At 53.5% G+C, this 19126-nt stretch overlaps 1 protein-coding gene across 10 annotated transcripts in view; it reads left to right on the top strand.

Annotated features, from left to right (window-relative positions):
• PTPRS (protein tyrosine phosphatase receptor type S) overlaps nucleotides 1-19126 on the top strand; it is a 99198-nt gene that overhangs the window by 36196 nt on the left and 43876 nt on the right. For all 10 annotated transcript variants that reach the window (XM_087816679.1, XM_087816678.1, XM_087816677.1 and 7 more), the window contains exons 2-6: nucleotides 2793-2983; nucleotides 8916-9061; nucleotides 9642-9783; nucleotides 12574-12762; nucleotides 18292-18402. In XM_087816679.1, coding sequence (XP_087672805.1) covers nucleotides 2893-2983; nucleotides 8916-9061; nucleotides 9642-9783; nucleotides 12574-12762; nucleotides 18292-18402 — 679 coding nt within the window. In that variant the 5' untranslated portion in view covers nucleotides 2793-2892. The remainder of the gene's footprint in view (nucleotides 1-2792; nucleotides 2984-8915; nucleotides 9062-9641; nucleotides 9784-12573; nucleotides 12763-18291; nucleotides 18403-19126) is intronic.

Raw genomic sequence — 19126 nt, 5'->3', positions numbered from 1 at the left:
CAGCTGGTATTCTAGATGAGGAGACTGACGCTGGAACAGGGATGTCACTCGCTCGAGGGTCCATGGTAGGCTGGGCAGCCCTGGATTTGAGCCCCTCTGTGCTGCAGGTGTGCTATGCTGCCGTGGTTTCCCCAGACGTTCTCTGAGGGCCCACCCAGCTAACCAAAGTGGTCTGGGCCAGAGTCCCCCTTCCCAAATGTGGTCCAGCAGATGTGCGTCTGTGGGTAGGGCCAGCTGCTGTGGTCATCCTGGCCTCATCTGTGCCTCTACCTTCCTTGTTTCCACTTTTAAAGGGCCCATGGCAGGGGTACGAGGTGAGGGGCTATGCTCAAGGTTCCAGTTTCCCCAACTACCCAGTCCCCAGCTGGTTGTGTCTGAGTGTGTATTATAGTCTGTGTACATGCCTATCTGCATGTGTGTGTAGATGAGGAGGATACGGCTTTGCATGTTTCGATTTATTTGCCTGGCTGGGTGAAAGTGTGGTTTGTTCACTGCGTGGCCTGTCTCTGTAGCCTGTGTGCACACATCTGAGTCTGGGGTCTGTGTGTTAAGTTTACCTGCCTGTGCACCACCCCAGATCTGACCTGACTCCATATTTATATTTCACTGCAGCCCAATCATGTACCTGCATTGTTTGCCTGACTATGACCCTGTGTGTGTCTCTTATCTGGCTGTGTGTCTGGCTGTGCTAGTGGTCTGACGTATGTGTATTGTCTGTCCCACTGTGACCCTGTGTGTCTGAATATGTGCATCCGAGGTCTGATTTTGTACCTGTCTGTGTTTGTGGTCTGACTGTGTACAAGTTTTATTTGCCTGCCTGTGACTGTGTGTGTTTTGGCTGGTTGTGTATCTGTGGTCTTGGTATGGACCTGTGTCTCTGATCTGTGTGTTTCTGTATACTGTGGTCTGATTACCTATATTGTCTGCCCTGCTGTGATCTCGTGTGTGTCTCTTGTCTGCTTTGAGTCTGTGGTCTTTGTGTGGACCTGTGCCTCTGATCTGACTGTGCTAGTGGTCTGGCCATGTATGTGTATTATTTGACCCACTGTGATCCTGAGTGTGCATTTTATCTGACTCTGTGTGCCTGAGATATGATTTTGTGCCTGCCTGTGTTTGTAGTCTGACTATGCGCAAATTTTATTTGCCTGACTTTGTGTGTAGCCCCATCTCTATTGCCTGACTGTATGCATACATCTGTGACTGTTTCTGTCTCTCTGTCTGTCTGTGGTCCAATTGTGTGTCTGTGACTGTCTGTGGTTTGACTGTGCAGGCATCCTTCTTTGGGTCTGTTCTGACTGCATGTCAGTTACTGGTCTGACTGTGTGAAAGTTGAGCCCCCCTACCCCCACCTTCCATCCCAGTTTCCCCATCCTCCACCCTGGGCCATGACCCAGCCACCACCCAGTCTCCCCTGGGGCCGCTCCATGGCTGGGCGAGGTGACCGCAGCTGGGTATTTTGGGAGCAAGATGACAGGGGCTGCCCCATCATTATGTGGCACCCATCCCTGTGGTCATGGCCCAGACCCACCCAGGGCATGGCCTGGCCAAAGGGCCTTATCCTTGAGTCTCTCCCTGCCCTTCCCTAGCCCTCTGCCCTGACTGGCCAAAGCAGAGACTTGGGGAGGAGGCCAGCCCAGGGTTCTGCCCATGGGACGCGGGACCCTTCTGCCTTTAGACAAGTTTAGGTTCTTGTGGGAGAAACAGATGCTGAGTGATTAGCATACCATTTAATTTACAAACTAGGGTATATGTTGTGGAGGATGATCTTAGTCACTTCTGAGGCTGTGGGATGTGGAATGGGGTGGGAGGCTGACCTTCGAGGGGCAGTGAGGGTTCCGGAGGAAGTGACAACTGAGCTGAGACTTGTCATGTGGTAGTGGGGGGAAAGGGAGACAGCATTTCTGGCAGAGGGCACAGAAGGGGCAAAGACTTGCAGGGGAGACTGAGCTCATGCTGTGTGGCTGTCAGCAGAAGTGGCTTCCCCTGGGGGTGATGGGAGCCACAGCAGGTGTTAGAGCAGAGCAGGGATCAATAGATGTGTGTTTGGAAGATCTGATTGGTGGCCGAATAGGGCCAGGTTGTAGGGACAATCGGCAGTGTTAGCTGGTATCTCATTCTTCCAGAGTTCCACGCTATGAGGGGAAGAAATTAGGTGTTCAGAGCAAATTCTAGAGCTGGTGTTCAATCCTGGTTTGGGGCTTGGCTGGAGTCAGGGCTTCTGTCCAGGTTTGGGGGCTCAGTCAGTGTTGGGACTCAGCTGGGTGTTGGGGCTGTTTCATTTTGGGCTCCTATAACAGTACCAGAGACTGGGGGGTTTCAAAACAACAGACATTTATTTCTCATGGTTCTGGGAGCTGGAAGTCCAAGATCAAGGTGTGGCGGATCTGATGTCTGGTGAGAGTCCGCCTCCTGGCTCATAGACATTGTCTTCTTGCTGTGTCCTCACCTGGTAGAAGTGCTCTGTTATCAGGGCACTAATCCCATTCAGGAGGGCTCCACCCGCATGAGCTAATCACCTCCTAGCGGCTCCAACCTCCTAATACCGTCACATTGGGGGTTAGGATTTCCACGTGCCTTTGGGGGAGGGACACAGACATTCAGTCTGTAGTAGGGCTCAGCACTTTCTTTCTACCCCATCGTCACCCTGTGACCCTCCCCCATTGTCCTGTAACCCTCTCTTCCCCATCCCCTGGCTCTTCCTCCACCCCCCTGTGATCCTCCTGCTGCCTCCCCCAGGGAGTCCTCCCGGATTCCCCTGCTCGCCTCTCATGGCCCCTCTGTTGTCTCTGCAGACGCTGCCTCATTTGACGTGTGGCTCGAGGCCTTTCTGTGAGGGACTGGGGCCACCCCCCCTCCAGGGCTGAGGTTGGAGGTTGCAGGTCACTGCTAAGCATGGCGCCTGCCTGGGGCCCTGGTGCAGCGTCTGTGATTGGTCCCATGGGCCTCCTTGTGGTCTTGCTCATCGGCGGCTGCGCAGCAGAAGGTAAGAGCCTGGCATAGGGTGTGCGGGTGTCTGAGTATGCATTTATGTGTGCGTGTGTGAACACATGTTGTCCCCAGGGCTCCTGGATTTGCCAAGTGGAACCTCTGTGCTCCATGAATGTTACTGAGTAAAATGCCTACTATGCACTGAGTCCTGAGAGATTCAGAGGCAAATAATAATGACGGTATTAATAAAGCAATAATGGTAGTGATGTCAACGATGCCTGCTTCCCCAGCATCAACTCTGCACCAAGTCTAGTGCTAAATACAGACTTACCTGCTTCATCTCCCTCCAGCCTCTCAAAACCCAGCATGCCTGTTCAATTACCTTCCACATTTTCCGATGAGGGAAACCTAAGGCTCGGAGTAAGAAGGGACTTAATTGAAGTTCCTCATTCCTGAGTGAGCCACAGAGTTCACCTTCCCTTGCTGTAGGTAGAAACACCAGCACCCTGGTGACAGATACACAGGCATCCAAACCTTTCCAGGCAGAGCCAGAGGAGGTTTCTTAGGAAAGAGAGGGCATTGGAGTTGGGGCTTTGTGGGTTTGTAGGAGTTCACTGGTGGAAAGGGCATCCCTAGTGAAGGTGCTAGTACATGCAGTTTGGATAGGATAAGAGTCAATTGTGGGCACACCACCAAGACCCACCCCACCATGCAGGGCCTAGAGGAGACATCACTCAGACCCATGGGGACACAGAGTCAGTCCAGAAGGGAAAGAAGCTGGGATCTTTGATTAGGCCAGTTTTGCTGAAGACCTGCTGTTTGACCTTGGGCTTATGACTCAGCTATCATTTCCTCCTTGATTGAATGAGACTTATAACATTATCCCCATCCCAGCATCCTTGTGACAAAGACAGCTGATAAGCCCCTGCATGCTGCCTGGTACATAGTAGGCCCATAGTCCCAGGTTACCACAAGCATAATAATTATTGCAGCTGGGTGAGAACACCGGAGACACACTCCTCCTCGTCCGTTGGTGCTTTTTCTCGTTTTCATGTTGTTTTTTAGTAAGTGCCTAACAGATCAGCCACCATAATCTGATGAGATGAATACTGTTATCATTATCCCCGTTGTACAGATGGGGAAGCTGAGGCATAGTCAGGTTACAGTACACCCAAGAAGTGGCCATGCTCAGATTTGAACCTGGGCCGCCTGGCTCCAGAGCCTGAATTCCCCACTATGGTATGAAGCTGCCTCCAGGCCAGAGGCCAGAGGCCAAAGGTCAGGGGTGGCTGGGCTGTGATCTGTCCAGTTACTACCTAGGGCTCTGTTCCCTGCAGTGGAAATGGTGGAATAAAGGTACTAAGAATTTTAGTTTTTCATTCATTTTTTAACACAGGGTTTTTCCCTGTGGGCACTGCTGATGTTGAGGTCTTGTCATTCTCCATGGGGGGCCGTCCTCGCCATTGTGGGGGGTTAAGCAGCCCCCACCCACTCGATGCCAGGAACACCCCCAGTGTGACAACGACAGATGTCCCCAGAAAAAGATGTCTTACCCCCATTTGAGAACCACTGACTTAACTTACACTGGTTGAATAAATGATATATTTACTGCTTGGCATTTTGCTTCACTGATAATTACCAGCCTTGGCCATGGTGGAGCTGAGATCATCCCTGTTTTCAGGTGGGGAAACTGAGGCCACAAAGTGGCCATTGTGATGAGGGATAGAGATCACAGAGTTCTAGATCTAGACTCAAATCCTGGCTCAGTTTTGTGACATGGAAGGGACTGTTCTCATTCACATAAGCACCTATTGTGTGCCAGGTGTAGGTTTAGACACAGGACAAAACAAAAGTCGCACCCCCTTATGGAGCTGCTAATACAGAGAGGGAGAGACACTAAGTGTGTTAGATGGTGGACATGCCCAGGAGCAACAAAAGGGGAAAGGGAGATGAGGGTGTGGGGGGTCAGGGAGAGGTCACAGTGAGTAGGTGGCATCCGTGCAGAGACCTAGAGCTGAGGAGTGCACTTCACTGGTATCTGGGGAAAAGTGCCCCAAGAAGAGGGGCTAGCATGTGCAAAGGCCCTTAGGCAGGACCATGTCTGGTTTGCTGGAGGAACAACCAGGAGACCTGTGTGGCTGGAGCAGAGAGCGGCAGGGAGGGCAGGTTGTGCAGAGCTGTGTGGGCTTGGGGAGGACTTGGGCTTTACCTCTCTGGAGGTGGAAGTCCTGGAGGGCTGTGGGTAGAGGAGGGGCTGCACCTGACTCAGGTGCTCACTGGCACCCTCTGCTGGCTGCTGTGGGGAGGACAGACCATTGTGGGTGATGGGAGGAGCTGAGGGACCCGGTGGACCATGGTGGGTTGTGACCTAGGATGTCAGCTCTGGCATGTAGCAGGTGTTCCCTTTGTAAGTCCTCATTTATTATTACTGTATTACTTTAGGTGTTGGTAGTGGTCTAGATTCAAACCCAGGTCTCCATCTTTAGGGCTGGGACATCTCCACCCCAGTAGGTGGGTCTGTTTAGCGGGAGCCCTGTCATCTGGGGCCCAGCAGAGGGCCTGTGGGCACCATGATTGGCATTGCCAGCTTCAGGGAGTGGCCCAGGTCCTCGGGGGGCCATCTGAGGTGGGGGGCTGTCAGGCTGCAAAGAGCCTGGGGGAGCAGCTGAAGTGTTCACAGCCGGCGCCAAGAGGAGTGATTTGTGCTGTGGAAATGGCTCCTGGGCCTGTGGGGCCTTTCCAGGGTGCTGTGGGCCGGCCCAGGCAGAGTGGAAGGAGACGGTGGGTGGGTCTGTGAATTTGGCACCAGATTCCTCTCTGCAGAATCTGAAATGGAAAAACAGAAATCAGGCCTTTCCCAGCCTTTGCACTGCTGGCCTCCCCACTTGGAAACTCAGTCTCTTCATCTGAGCCTCAGTCTCTTTGTCTAAGAAATGGGCACCCCTGGAGTGCTCTTAGTAATGAAAACCCACAGCCCAATTTATCAAGACTGCTGTTTGCAGGGCCTGGGAGCCAGATAGGATGGGGTTGGAATCCTAGCTCTTGGACTATCATGAGCTGGGTGACCCTAGGCAGGTCACTCACCCTTTCTGAGCCTCAATTTTGCCTGTGACGCAGGTGTAAGAATAGTGCTGAGCCCCACCAGGCCTAGCACAAAATGAACATTTGCTGGCGTGGACCGCGCCCATACCCAGTGCATATTTCTTGTGTCTGGGCTCCTTTGCCAAGAAGAGGGGAGAGAATGAGAGAATCCGAGCATCCACAAGGAATTTTCTAGTGGTGGATGCAGTGGGTTGAGAAAGCTCTCCAGGGCTGGCTGGGATTTTGGAACCACCTGGAGAGAGGCAAAGAAGGCGACTGCTGCGGGGGGGGGGGGGGGGGGGGGGCCCAGGAGTGAGTGGGCAGCTTCACTGGGCCTGGTGTTAATGGGCGTCAAAGTCAAGAGCCCTATTTTCTCAAGGGTCCACTGGATACAGAGGAGGTATGGTGGCGTCCTGGGGAGTGGGGGCTGCCCACACCCACCCTACCCTGTGGCACATAGCCAGGTATTTCAGCCCAGCGGGATCAGGGCTGTGATGGGAGACGTCCAGGCAGTGGTAGGGACAAAGGGGCTCTTGACCTCCTGCCATAATCGAAGAAGGCTCCCAGGGTAAGTGCTGGCCCAGCTGAGATTGGAGCTGCCAGATGAAGGGACTCCAGAAGGAAGGAACAGCAACGCCCCACGTGTCTCCTTCCCTGGATTGGTGGGAGTAGGGGGTGTCCCCAGCTCCGATAAACAGCTGTGCCTCCTGCAGCTGCTCTGCCCTTTCGTCCAGAGGCTCTGAGGGAGTATTTTCCCAGAAGTAAGATTCCTGACCTGGCCGTAGTGACTTTCCCTGTGACCTTGGCTGAGGACCCATATGGCCCCAGTTACCATTCCTGAGGCTCAGAGGAGGGGCAGCCAACAGTCAGAACCAGGGAGGCGGGCCCAGCCCAGGGCTCTGTGGAGCAAAACATCTAAGTCAGGCTCAAGGCCTGGAGGCGATAAGAGCATAAGATGTGGTCTTGGGGACAGAGAGACCGGGGTTCAAATCCGAGTGTTCTCATTTCTGAGCTGTGTGACCTTGTGCAAGGTTGTTAACCTTCCTGAATCTGAACAGCCCCACCCGTACAATGGGATTAAGTCACTGCCTCAGAGGCATACGTAGGAGTTGAATGAGGTCACACGTGCTGCATGCAGTGGGTCCACTGATTTTCAAGAGAGATGGCCAATGTAGACACATGCCACATCAATGGGAGCAGAGCCCTGAATGAGGGAGGTGAGGCAGGTCAGACCCCTGAGATGGGCATTCTGTTTTGTTCAAGCCTATCCTGAGCCACTTATGGGATAAACTAGGGCCTGTGGGGCACCCAGCCTTGGAACCTGAGGCTTCCTTGAGCTTCCCCAGGCTCTGAGCAGCTAGAAGTTTCCAGCTGAGCCCTTATGGCCCTCTGCTCTCCCCACTGATTTTGGGGGCTCAGAGGCCCGGGATTGCTCTAGTTTGAGTTGCTTGGCCCCTTTCTGCCTCTCCTCAGACCTCAAACTTTTACTTAATAGGTTTCTTTAATCAGCTTACCTTTTTATTCAGTCCTTTAAAAAAATATTTTAAATTGATCTTTGAATAGTTCCAAATATTAAAAAGGTACCAAGGTATGAAACCTCCTTCGTCCTGTGTCCAGGGATGTGGTTTTTGTCCCTGGAGGCAGCCACTGTTTCTGAACATGTACATACACACACACACACACACACACACACACACGACACACACATATGACATATACACACACTCTCTTTCTCCCTTTTCATTTTTCTTATCACACAAACAATAGAATTCATACACTTTTTTTACCCCTAACTTTTCCCCATTTCATGATATCTCTTGCTGTTTTTTCCCTAGTAGTTCATTTGAAAAGCATCCTGTTCCTTTTTATAGCTGCATAGTATTCCACTTCATGGGCATTCCAGGATGCATTTAATCACTCCCCTTTGCTTGGATATGTAGGTTATTCCCCTCAGGACCTTTTAAGTATGTTGCAGCCCTTGAGTCTGGTGGTAAAAATCTCGGAAGTAACTGAATTCATTTTATGGGATACATTGTAGCATGACTGTGAATGGAAATCCAGTATCCCTTTGGGCAATTCAAAGGTTACTGTGAAAAGTCAATAAAAAGGAAATAATGTTATTGAACTCTGGCTGGATACTGTAGTCTGTCCTAGGTAGGCAGTTGAGGCTATCTGGGGATGTTAAAGACGTAATAGTTCCCACTTGACACTTTCTTGGAACGGTATCAGATCATTGCAAGGGGCAAAGAATGTGGGCACAGGAGCCAGCCTGGTTCAAATCCCTCAGCCCCTGGCTGGCTGCATGTGTCTGAAGCAAGTGCTATGTCTGGTCAGTGCCTCAGTTTTCTCATGTGTAAAATGAGAATTATGATGGCCTTGCCCCTCACGCTGTCAGAAGGATTAGATGTTACTAATCTTAGATGTTACTAACCTGCTTGGTGCCTCAGTTTCCCCACAAGTCTCTCTAGGGGATTAGACCAAGTTATCTCCTAAGTCTTTTCAGGACTAAAGACCCTTCAGAGTTTGACTGGTCACCACTGGGGGTCTCCAGGTGCTGAATTTGGGGACCTCAGGATCTCAGGGGTCTCCTCTTCCACCATCCCCTGTGGCGCTGAGTGGGTGAGCCCACGTGAGACTGTGTACACATGAGTGTATGTGGCTGTTGATCCAGGTGGTGGCAGATGGGGTGGGGCTATGCAGACCCCGGGGTACCCACAGGCGCCTTGGGGGGAGCATTCATTGATGGCGTTCTTTCACCTCCCTCCTTCTCTCTCCAGCCCTCCTGTTGGGCCCACATCGTGACTCCATGTCCGGCGGGCGGGGGGGGGGCATGTTTGCATGGCCCCGTGAGGTCCTGGCCACTTACCTGGGCCCACTGGAGCCTCTTTTTCCTGCTCTATCCTCAGAGCCCCCTAGTTTCATCAAAGAACCCAAAGACCAGATCGGCGTGTCGGGAGGTGTGGCCTCCTTTGTGTGTCAGGCCACAGGCGACCCCAAGCCACGGGTGACCTGGAACAAGAAGGGGAAGAAGGTCAACTCACAGCGCTTCGAGGTGAGTTGGGGGTGAGGGGAGGCAGCCTGGGGAAAGTTCCCCCCCCAACAGGTCTGTAGCAGCTCAGTCATGGAAGATGTCACAGAAATGTTCCCCAACATAATGTGGGCAGCCAGGGCCAGTCACCCTCTCCAGCCAGGGCCCTTCTTCCACTCACCGCCTGCCAGGTGGCCCCACCTGCCTGCTTAGTAAGGGCCCTGCCAGGCTGGCTTGCTCTGCCACCTTCATGCTGTGTGGCCTCAAGTAGGGCCCTGCCCTCTCTGAGTCTTATCTTACATTCACACAGACTCACATTCAACGCCACTGCTCGCAGGAAGGAATCTATATACATGCACATGATCAGACATGCATGTTTCCATATCCAAAACACCTTCACATGCCAGTCACACATATTTAATGTGCATGTCACATTCCCACATTCCCACAATACTCTTTACTTTGTACATGCCCAGGCCCAGTTTTCTGCCTCTAGTGTATACATGTGGGACATCCACACACAGGCGTGTACAGCCCCCAGTTCCTCTCCCTGGACCCCTGGGATCCCAGCTTTGCCCTGACCTTCCTTCCTTGTCCATGGCAGACGATCGAGTTTGATGGGAGTGCGGGGGCTGTGCTGAGGATCCAGCCGCTGCGGACACCCCGAGATGAGAACGTGTATGAGTGCGTGGCCCAGAACTCTGTTGGGGAGATCACAGTCCATGCCAAGCTCACTGTCCTCCGAGGTATTGGGTTCCCCAGGGTTGGTGGGGGAGGAACTGGGCCCTAGGCTTTGGGGACAAACACCAAAGGCATCTGTTAAAGTCTTGCTTTGGGTTTTCTCTTTGGAAGACCTTGATCTCTCTTCTCTAGCCTCTAACACCACTGAGCCCAGAAGCTATGGATAGGATTGCGTAAACCTTTGCTGCAAAGAGGAATGTTAAGAGACTAGAGCCATCCTCACTTTTTTATCTTAATCATGCTCTTGTGATTACAAGAGGCTGACCAAACCCAGACTGGTTCAAGAAAAAAAGAGAATTCATTGGTTATGTAATTAAAATGTATGTAGAGTAGTCCAGCTTCAGGTTCAGCTGGATCCCGGAGAACACTCATACAGTGTTCTCAGAGCTCACTCTCTCTCTGCCTCTGGGCTTATTTTCTTCCATATATATCTTCAGATGCCTCCCATTAACTCCAGGCTTCCAAGCCCCCACCCAGAAGGGAGGACCGAGTGACCCAGGACTGGTGCACTTTGGCCCAGCTTGGCCATGTCTGAGCCAGTTACTATGGCTAGAGGGACAATCAGAGGACTCCAATCGGCAGAGTGTTCCTTGGAGTCCAGGGTGTGTCAGCCGCTTAGGGTCAGTAAGGCGTGGCTTCCCCAAAAGAACAGAGGAGGAATAGCTGGACAGGCAGAAGCGGCTGCCCCCCACTTCCCTGTACACTCACATGGATCCCTTGGGAACACTGCTTCGCTGGGCTCTTTCAGGCGGGTGGGGGTGGTAGTGCAGAAAATTGCTTCCTCATTATAAAACAGCAGCATTTGGACAGCCTTGCCACAAATCCCCGCCCATCTGCTCTCTACTGCCTTCTCTATTATAAAGTGGTTTTAGCCCAGGGGACTACAACTTGAGTTCAAATCCTGACGCTGCTACTCTGAAGCTGTGTAACCTTGGACAAGTTAATGAACCTCTCTGAGCTGCAGTCTCCCCACAAGGAGTGGATTCATGAATTAGATGAGTGGACGACACAAGTGAGAGAGATTCGTGCAATGCTATGCAGGGAGTGAGCACTTGGTCAAGTCTCTGTTTGATATTATTATTATTGTCGTCGTTATTTTGGTTTGAATAAGATAGCTTGGCCACCAACCATTCTGCAGGTCTCAGGTGGGTGAGTTGCTCCTGTCACCTTCAGGGATACCCTGATTCTTTCTGATCTATAAGTATGAGCCATAGCCAGCGGTTAGGTGGGAGGTGGCCCCACATGTGGCTCCCGGGGTGGTGTTCTTTCAGTGTCCTCCAGAGTGGCAGAGCTGTGGTCAGCTTGGAGCCTGGAGGAGGCATCCCATTGGCCCCAGGGACACTTTGTCCCTGACCCTGGTGTGTGACCTCTGTAGGGTCCCTCCCTCAGAAAGCTCTGCCATGACCATCTGGAAATCCTTAATAATTGTTTAACTGGAGGCCCCATCGTTTCATTTTACATGGGTCCTGGAGCCTGTCCTGCAGGAATGGAGGGAGGAGGGAGGCACAGGGAGGAGTCAGAAGCCTGGCCGCCTTGCCCCTTCCCAGCAGATATTTTTGCCCTGACCTTTCCTGGGCATAGATGGAACAGCCTGCCTCCCCTCGCGCCGTGCCAGCCTCCATTGTAAGGGCTCAGAGAGTTAAAAGAACAAGCTCGGAATCTATTAAGTGCCCTGGGCGTCTGGGAAAGCTACATCTCTGCTCCCTGCCCCCCATCAAGGCCTCCTTGGCATCTCTGTGCTCCAGCTGCTAGAAGGACGCAGTGCTTGGACTGGGCACCCAGCCCAGGGTGTTTGACCCAGGAGCGCCTGGCCTCCCCAGCTCTAGGCCCTGAGCCCCCATCCTCCCACCCCCATTGAGTGAGGAAGCTCTGAGCTGCTGGGCCCGGCATTCCTGCTTCTCCCTCCCTCCCCTGCCATCTGATTGTGGACTCCGCTCACGCCTCCCACACCGTTGTTTTAATTAAACTCCGAGGAATAGGGCACAATGTGGTACACGATGAACATTTTTGTTTAATTAGGAGCTCGCAGTAACGCCAGGCGGCCGTGGCCTTCCCCGGCACCCACGTGCCTGCTCCCACCCTGGCTGGCTGCCACCCACACGTGCTCACGGGGACTCCAACAGCTGCATGCACATGGGAAGTACTAACATGTGGACATGCATGTGGGTGCATACACAGGTGAACATGCATGCACACATATGGAAACAGGAGCACAGAGGGTTGCAGGCAGACCCAGCCTCCAGCATGCCCAGGCCAGGCCTGAGCACCAAGAATTGAGGCCCAGTAGTTTTGGCTTTGGCCTCTTTTGATGTCGTCCATACTAATGAGAACCACCTTTTTGATCATTCAGGCCTTGGGGCCTGAACACCTCAGACAGGGTCTGGCTGCTTCCTCAGACCCCAATAGGTCCAGGCCTGGTTTGGGGGTTCTGCAGCTGCCATCCCAGCCTCCTCAGGCTCAGCCAGGCCTGGGTGCCAACCCCAGCCTTGCCATGTCCTGGCTGTGTGACTTGGGGCAGGTTTGTGTCTGTCTGAGCCTCAGTTTCCCCCTCTGAGGAGGCACAGGAAGTTACCTACACAGAGCCTGGCACATAGTTAGCATTTGAGACTTGGGACTGGAGCCACTGGCCCTCCATGCGGCGACCCCTGCATGGCCACAACCACAGCCCTTTTGTTCCACTGGGGATATAGGGTGATATGGCTCCTGTCCAGGCAGCCAGTCCCCAAGCCCTACCCTGGAAGGGTGGCCATGTGATAACCGGGCCTTTGTCCTGTTTTTCCTATCTCTGCCCTCAGAGGACCAGCTGCCACCCGGTTTCCCCAACATTGACATGGGCCCCCAGCTGAAGGTTGTGGAGCGGACGCGGACAGCTACAATGCTGTGTGCTGCCAGCGGCAACCCTGACCCTGAGATCACCTGGTTCAAGGACTTTCTGCCCGTGGACCCCAGTGCCAGCAACGGGCGCATCAAGCAGCTGAGATCAGGTGAGTGCAGGTAGCCAGGAGGACCTGGGAGCCACGGAGGGCAGCAGGGGAAGGGTGGCATCTCCAGGCCTAAGCCCTGTGGAATAATGGGAGACAGGCAGAGATGCTGGGCAGCCATGGCGGGCGTTGATGATGGGGAAAGTATCTTCAGAGCTGGACCAGTGGGGATATAATGGGGCACAGACTGGCAGGGTGATGGAGAGCTGTGGTAGATGATAGGAGGAGAGCTCTTTAATGCCTGAGTGGGCATGTCCTGGGCCCAGTTATGCATAATGAGGGGGAGCTCTGGAGTCCCCAGGGCATAGTGTCTCCAGTACCCAGCAGTGGGTTCCCAGTGAGGCACAGATAGTTGCAGGTGATGGAAAGCCACAGAGGATGGTGGCTATCTGCAGTGCCCCAACAGTGGGACACAAAGTGAGAAAGACAGGCAGAGATGGTGGGGAGCCATGACAGGTGGCAAGGGAAGGCCATTTTCAATGCCTAACCACTGGGTATATAATGGGGCACAGACAGTCAAGGTAATAGGGAGCCGCGAAAGTGGCATAGGGAGAGTATCTTCTATGCTAAAGTAGTAGGCATCTCCAGAGGAGATAGTGAGCCATAGACAGGAATGGGGAGCCATTGAGAGCTGCAGGGATAGTGTCTCCAAGACTGAAGCAGTAAGGAAGTATGGGGCAAAGATAGGCAGAGGATGGTGGTAGAGGTTTGTCTGTTATGGGGCACAGACAGGCAGCCTAGCCTGTTTGTCTAGGCCCTGGCTAGGCTAGGGGGCCTTGGGACAGAGCACAATGCCTTGGTCACCTCAGGGATAGGCGGGTCCACAGCTGTCTCAGCATAGCACCCACGTGCCCCATCTGTGAGTCCATGCGTCTGGGGGGCTGTGTGTGTATTGTGTCCGTTTCCCCCCTGCCTCACGATACGTCCATGTGTGTTTGTCTGGGCTCCCTGTGCTGGCCTGATCTGTGGGCATGCAGGCCATGCCATCAGCACATAGGTTTGCCTTCTCCCTCCCAGGGCAGAGCTTGTCTGTGTGCATCTCAGCCACATGTGCACCCATGTTACAGTCCCTTCTGTGTGCTGTACCCAGGGCAGCCCCCCCCTCCCCATGAGCACATGTCTCAGGCCACAGCCCCCTAGTCCTTGTGTGTGCAGACACGTGTGGTAGGGGTGTGCTGTGTGCACTCATGCATGTTCCAGTCCGTTGTGAGTACACATGTTGGAGCACACCTCTTTTTGCTTTCTCTCTCTCCTTCCTCTGAGTACTCCACCTTGGAGCCACCCGTGCTCGAGGCCTCCCAGTTGTTCTCAGTGCCTCTTACTCATGCTCAGCCGCATCTTCTGAGGAGCCTGTTTACCCATCCTCTGCTTTCTGTTTCCCTTTCCAGGGAATACCTAAGCCCTGAAAAGGGGCAGACTTTAAGCCCAGAATCTCTACATTGGGGAGAGAGAGAGCCTGGCCCCGCCTGACCTGTCTGGGGATATTCGCAGCTTTGGGGGTTCAGCTGGGGGAATGATGGCAACCTTGGGAATCCAGTTGCTTCCTTGTTGGCTTCCACCATCATCTCCCCAGTTTAGTGAAATGATTAAGAGCATGGACCTCAGGGCCTGATGGCCTGGGTCAGATGTCAGCTGTGTTCTAGAGCAAGTCCTCTCTGGGTCTCAGCATCCTTATAAAATGTGCCTACTCCCTGGCATTATTGTGAGGGGCACAGGAGGGAACTCCTGGCACATAATAGGTGCTCAGTGAACATAAGCTGCTTTATTAATTATAATAACTGATTATTCTGACTTTCCCTCCGCCCCCCGCCCCATGAGTATACAGGTTCTGCATAACTACCCATTAATGATCCTGTTCTCTTTTTCTTGTCCCTCTGTTGTAAACGTTCAGAAACCTTTGGTAAGTCTCATTTCTTCACCACGTCAACAACTAACGTTCCTTCTTTGTTCCCTTGTCCCTTCCCCCCAGACTAACAGCCACTGTGACAGTAACTGTGACCCACTCCACGTGGCATGTTTACTAACCCAGCCCTCTCCACCAGCACTCCCCACCGGCCACCCAGCCCTCCCCAGCCAGGTACCAGGGAGCTGCAGAGAGAGGAGCCCGAGGGAAAGAGGAAAAAAGGCAAGGCCACACAACCCGAGAGTGGGGGCTGAGGGAAAATCAGGGTCATCCTGGAGCTTTGCATATAACAGCCCACCTGCCCCATTCTGGAAAATGATGGAAAATGAAGTTACAGAAGTCTGGGGGCTGAGGCTAGAGTGAGAGGGGAGTTTTCTAACTGGGCTGGTACTGGGCACTACTCATCTCCTTTCCCAGCATCTAGCCTGAATTCCCTGAAACCAGCTGTAGGCTAATTCTTACTAAGGTGAGAATGACTAATCGTGGTCCTTGATTTTACTTTATGTTCCTTGGGGTACATCGTTTTCCTCTCACTGTAGTGGCCATGGGCAATTGGGCATCTTGGGGAGAAACCCTGTTCTCTAGCCTCTAGTTTCTATCGTAATCCATGTGTAGTGAAACAGCCCAAAGCAGGGGCCGACCTAGATTCCCAACTGGCCTGGATTCTAGTTCTCCACATTGCAGCTAATTCTCATTTCTTCTCTGTAAAGAGGAGAAAGTGGCCTTGCTGGGTTGAGGATTTTGTAAGAGATAATATGGGGGTCCCAAAAAGTTCAGGCTAGACAGTCCCTAACCCGATAGGTTGGATAGCTGCGTTCAAGGCCCACCCCTGCCTTTGACACATGGTGTGACAATTCCCTGGCCCCTCTGGGCCTCAGTTTTCCCATCTGTAAAATGGGCCTGGGCCATGCAAAGGAGCTATTTTTTTCACCCTCAGCAGCATCTCTGCCCTGGCTTTGGGGTCCCCTCATCCTCAGCAGGGTTATGAGGGTTATGAGCTGCCATTGGGGAGGGGGGAAGATATCCTCCAGGAAGATGAGCAGAGGGTGTGACACTCCAGTCCGGGACCTCCTTTTCCTGTCCCCTGAGTTGTCCCTGCCCCCAGTACCCACGTAGACACACAGATAACCCTTTTTTCCTCTTTTCCTTTTGGAAGTAAAGAAGACTGACTGCAGGGCCCTCCTCTACCCTTGATCCCTTTCACTGTCCTCCCTGTCTTTCCTACTTGGCCTGTCTATAACACCTTCCCTTTGCTTTATTAATGCCCGACCCTGGGGCACTAACCCGTCTCCCACTGTCTCTAACAAGATTCCTGAGATCCCCATTGCTCCCTATCCCTCCTAGAAAGGAAAAAAGGAAAGGAGGTCATGGACCTCCCTCCCTTAGCCCCGAAGGAAGGCAGTCAACAGGGCCAGGCCAGGCCATCGACCTCCCCGGGGCATAGCGATGCCCCTCCTTCCCCAGGAGATTCCTGCCCAGCCTATGGGAAGCCCTCCCGATTGATAAGCCCTCAAACCCACCCTGCTCCTCGGAGCCTTGCCTTCTCTCAAGGTCTGCAAGGCCCTTAGACCTAGGCTGGCTCGGCCCCTCCGGGGGCAGAATGGACAGGCCTGGCTCATGGCCTGGCCTGACCTCCCTGGGGCCCCCGGCCCCCCAGGACTGCCTTTGTCGTTCACCTGACTCTCTCTGCTTCCCTTTCAGAAAGCACTCCGATCCGAGGTAAGAGGCTCTTTACTCACCCACCCACCCACTCATGCTCTCTTGCTGCCCACCCAGCCCCCCAGGCTCCATGGGAGGCTGCCGCAGGCCCCCCCCTCCAAGTGTCTCCTCCTCACCACCCTGCCCAGTGTTCGTCTATTCTCTGTGTCTATGTTGCTGCCTGTGGCTTGGGGTCAAGCCTGGCCATGGTGGCTCCTCAGGCCACCTGGCTGTAGGAAGGGAGCTGTCTCCCGCTCTGGAAGGGCGGTGCCTCCCAGGCCCACCCATTGCTCTGTGTGCAGCCCCGTCCATCTCCAGCCTCAGTTTTCCCATTGGTAAAGTGAGCGTACAGAAGGGGTCTTCCAGCTCTGAAGCTTTGATCTGCGGCTTCTATCCCGAGGGATCCGGGAGACAGGCTGCCTCAAAGGCCAGATCTGACTTTAGCCCCTGGGTACTGCCCCAGAGAATAGACTAGAATAGGCCTGACTAGGAGCCCTAGGAAAGAGTCAGTGTCTAATCCTGGCATTACCATGAAATGCTGTGTGACATAGGGCAGCCTCTCTGCTCTCTCTAGGCCTCTATAACAATACCTGCCTTCCTGCTTCCTCAGAGCCTTGAAGTTGGGGAAAAGTAAGAATGTCACATGAGGGAAGACCCTCTTCCACCTTCCAAATGAGGTGTCCCATGTCACTCCCATGGGACAACCATGAACAAAACTAGGAGGAGGGGTCTGCTTGGGAACTTGGACTGGATTTTCAGACTCTTGGTGCCAGGAACTCTGATCAAAGCCTGTGATTCTAACACACTTGGAGATACTCATATTTATTTACAGGTCATTAAGCACTTGCGCCCAGGCCTGTGGTTCAGACATAGTAAGAGATGTTCACTCATCCTATTTACTTGTGAAACTGAGGGTTTGCCCCAGGTCTTGGTTTCAGGTGTCCTTGGGGAAATCCTGGGCTCATTTTCATTTACTCCTGGGCACTGTAGTGCTTGATCAAGGCCTGTGCTTTCACATATTTTTGAGAAGTTTCATTCATTCTTCTATGATCATGGGAAGTGAAGTCTGCTTTTGGGCCTATGATTTCTAACGTGCTGAGAGGAAATCAGCCCTATTTTCATTGACCTCAGGGGCACTAAGATCTATGATTTGGGCCTGTGATTTTAAATACACGTGAGAAAATTGGCCTCTTCTTTATATTTGTATTCACTCATGACCAATAAATTCTTTGATCCAGGCTTGTGATTTCAAATATACTTGATGTTTATCAGTTCGACTTCCTTTAACTGTCATCAGGAGTAACCCAGTCCTGAAATTTCATTCAAACACCCTTGAAGAGTTAACAACCTGCCTCTGTTGACTTGCGGGCACTGCGGGCTTTGGGGCCTGTGATTGCAAACACACATGAGGATCCCAGACCCATGTTCATGTCCATCTGAGCACTGGGTAAAACCAGCATAGCACCCACCGGCTCCCTGAATTTGCACATCGCTTGGCGTGGCCCGTTAGGTCCTAGGGTCTCTGGAATGACTGCTGTGGGGCATGAATAACCGTCTCTCCCCTTTGCCTGGACAGTATAACTCGGTGTTTTTGCAAATTCACCATCATGGCACACACACCACCCCAGCTTGTAGTTCACGTTGGCAGCTGTTTATGAAGGCCGAGCTCCATGACCAGCTGCTTTTACAGTGACAGTGGAGGATTTCTGGGGAGTGTGGTGTGTTCAGGAAAGTATGGGGCTAGACTCGGGGTAGGGGGAGACGAGCCAGGGAGGTGCCAGACTAGCTGGGGCTTCCAGGCTAACTCAACTCTTTCATCTGCCTCTGGCCCAGCCAGAACAAGATCGGGCCAGATGGGACTCTGGGAGAGCCCTCTCAGCCCACCCCTGGGCATCCCCTGACTGGCCAAACTTTCTTCCCTCTCCCCACAGGGGCTCTGCAGATTGAGAGCAGCGAGGAGACCGACCAGGGCAAATATGAGTGTGTGGCCACCAATAGCGCTGGTGTGCGCTACTCCTCACCTGCCAACCTCTACGTGCGAGGTAGGGAACGCCGTATCCAGGTCGAAGTCAGGGACCTGCCCCATCCTGTCCCCATCCCTCCTGGGGCTCACAGCCTCCGGGCTCCCCTGTCCCCTGCAGACCGGAGCAGGAGAGCCCTCCTGCCCAGTCGAGGCAGGACCTTGGGCCAGGCGGCATCCCTCTCTAGATCTGAGTTTCCTTGCCTATAAAATGGGGGCAGCTTAAGTCCCCACCCCTGTGCTTTGTGATAGACGCCCAAGTGGGGTACCGGACTTGGGGGAGGGCAGGATGGAACAGGGCAGGGCCTGGGGCGGGGGCGATTCAGTCTGGAGCCTACAGGGCCGGGGGAGTCTGCAGGCCTCTGCCCCACCCTGCCCACCCACCCGAGTCAGCTTCTTCTGTGGTGTGTCGTGCGTGCCTCCCCTTGTCATGTGCTCGCTTCGCTTCTCCAAAATCCGTGGCCTCGTACCTCGCCTCACCGCCCCCCCTCCAGTGCCCTCCATCTAAGAGTTAGGGAGATCTTCGAGGGTGCCCCCCACTGCTGGCCCTGCACCCTCAGCTTTCCCAGAGCCCAGTACCATCTCTCCTAGTTACCCTTAGAAAGGACTCTTGTAGACCAGAGTGAGACCAGGGCCATAGCAGGCACCTACACCCAGGGCCTGGTGTTCTATCAAGCCAGCCAGGCTTCTCCTGCCCAGAGGCATGGGGTTCTTGCCCCAGCACCCCCACCCCACCCAAGGAAGCC

The sequence above is a fragment of the Miniopterus natalensis genome, chromosome 4, assembly GCF_054644295.1.
Source record: "Miniopterus natalensis isolate mMinNat1 chromosome 4, mMinNat1.hap1, whole genome shotgun sequence".
NCBI classification, from domain to species: domain Eukaryota; kingdom Metazoa; phylum Chordata; class Mammalia; order Chiroptera; family Miniopteridae; genus Miniopterus; species Miniopterus natalensis.
Note: the sequence above shows the minus strand (reverse complement) of the source record. Positions and strands in the feature narration are given on the sequence as shown.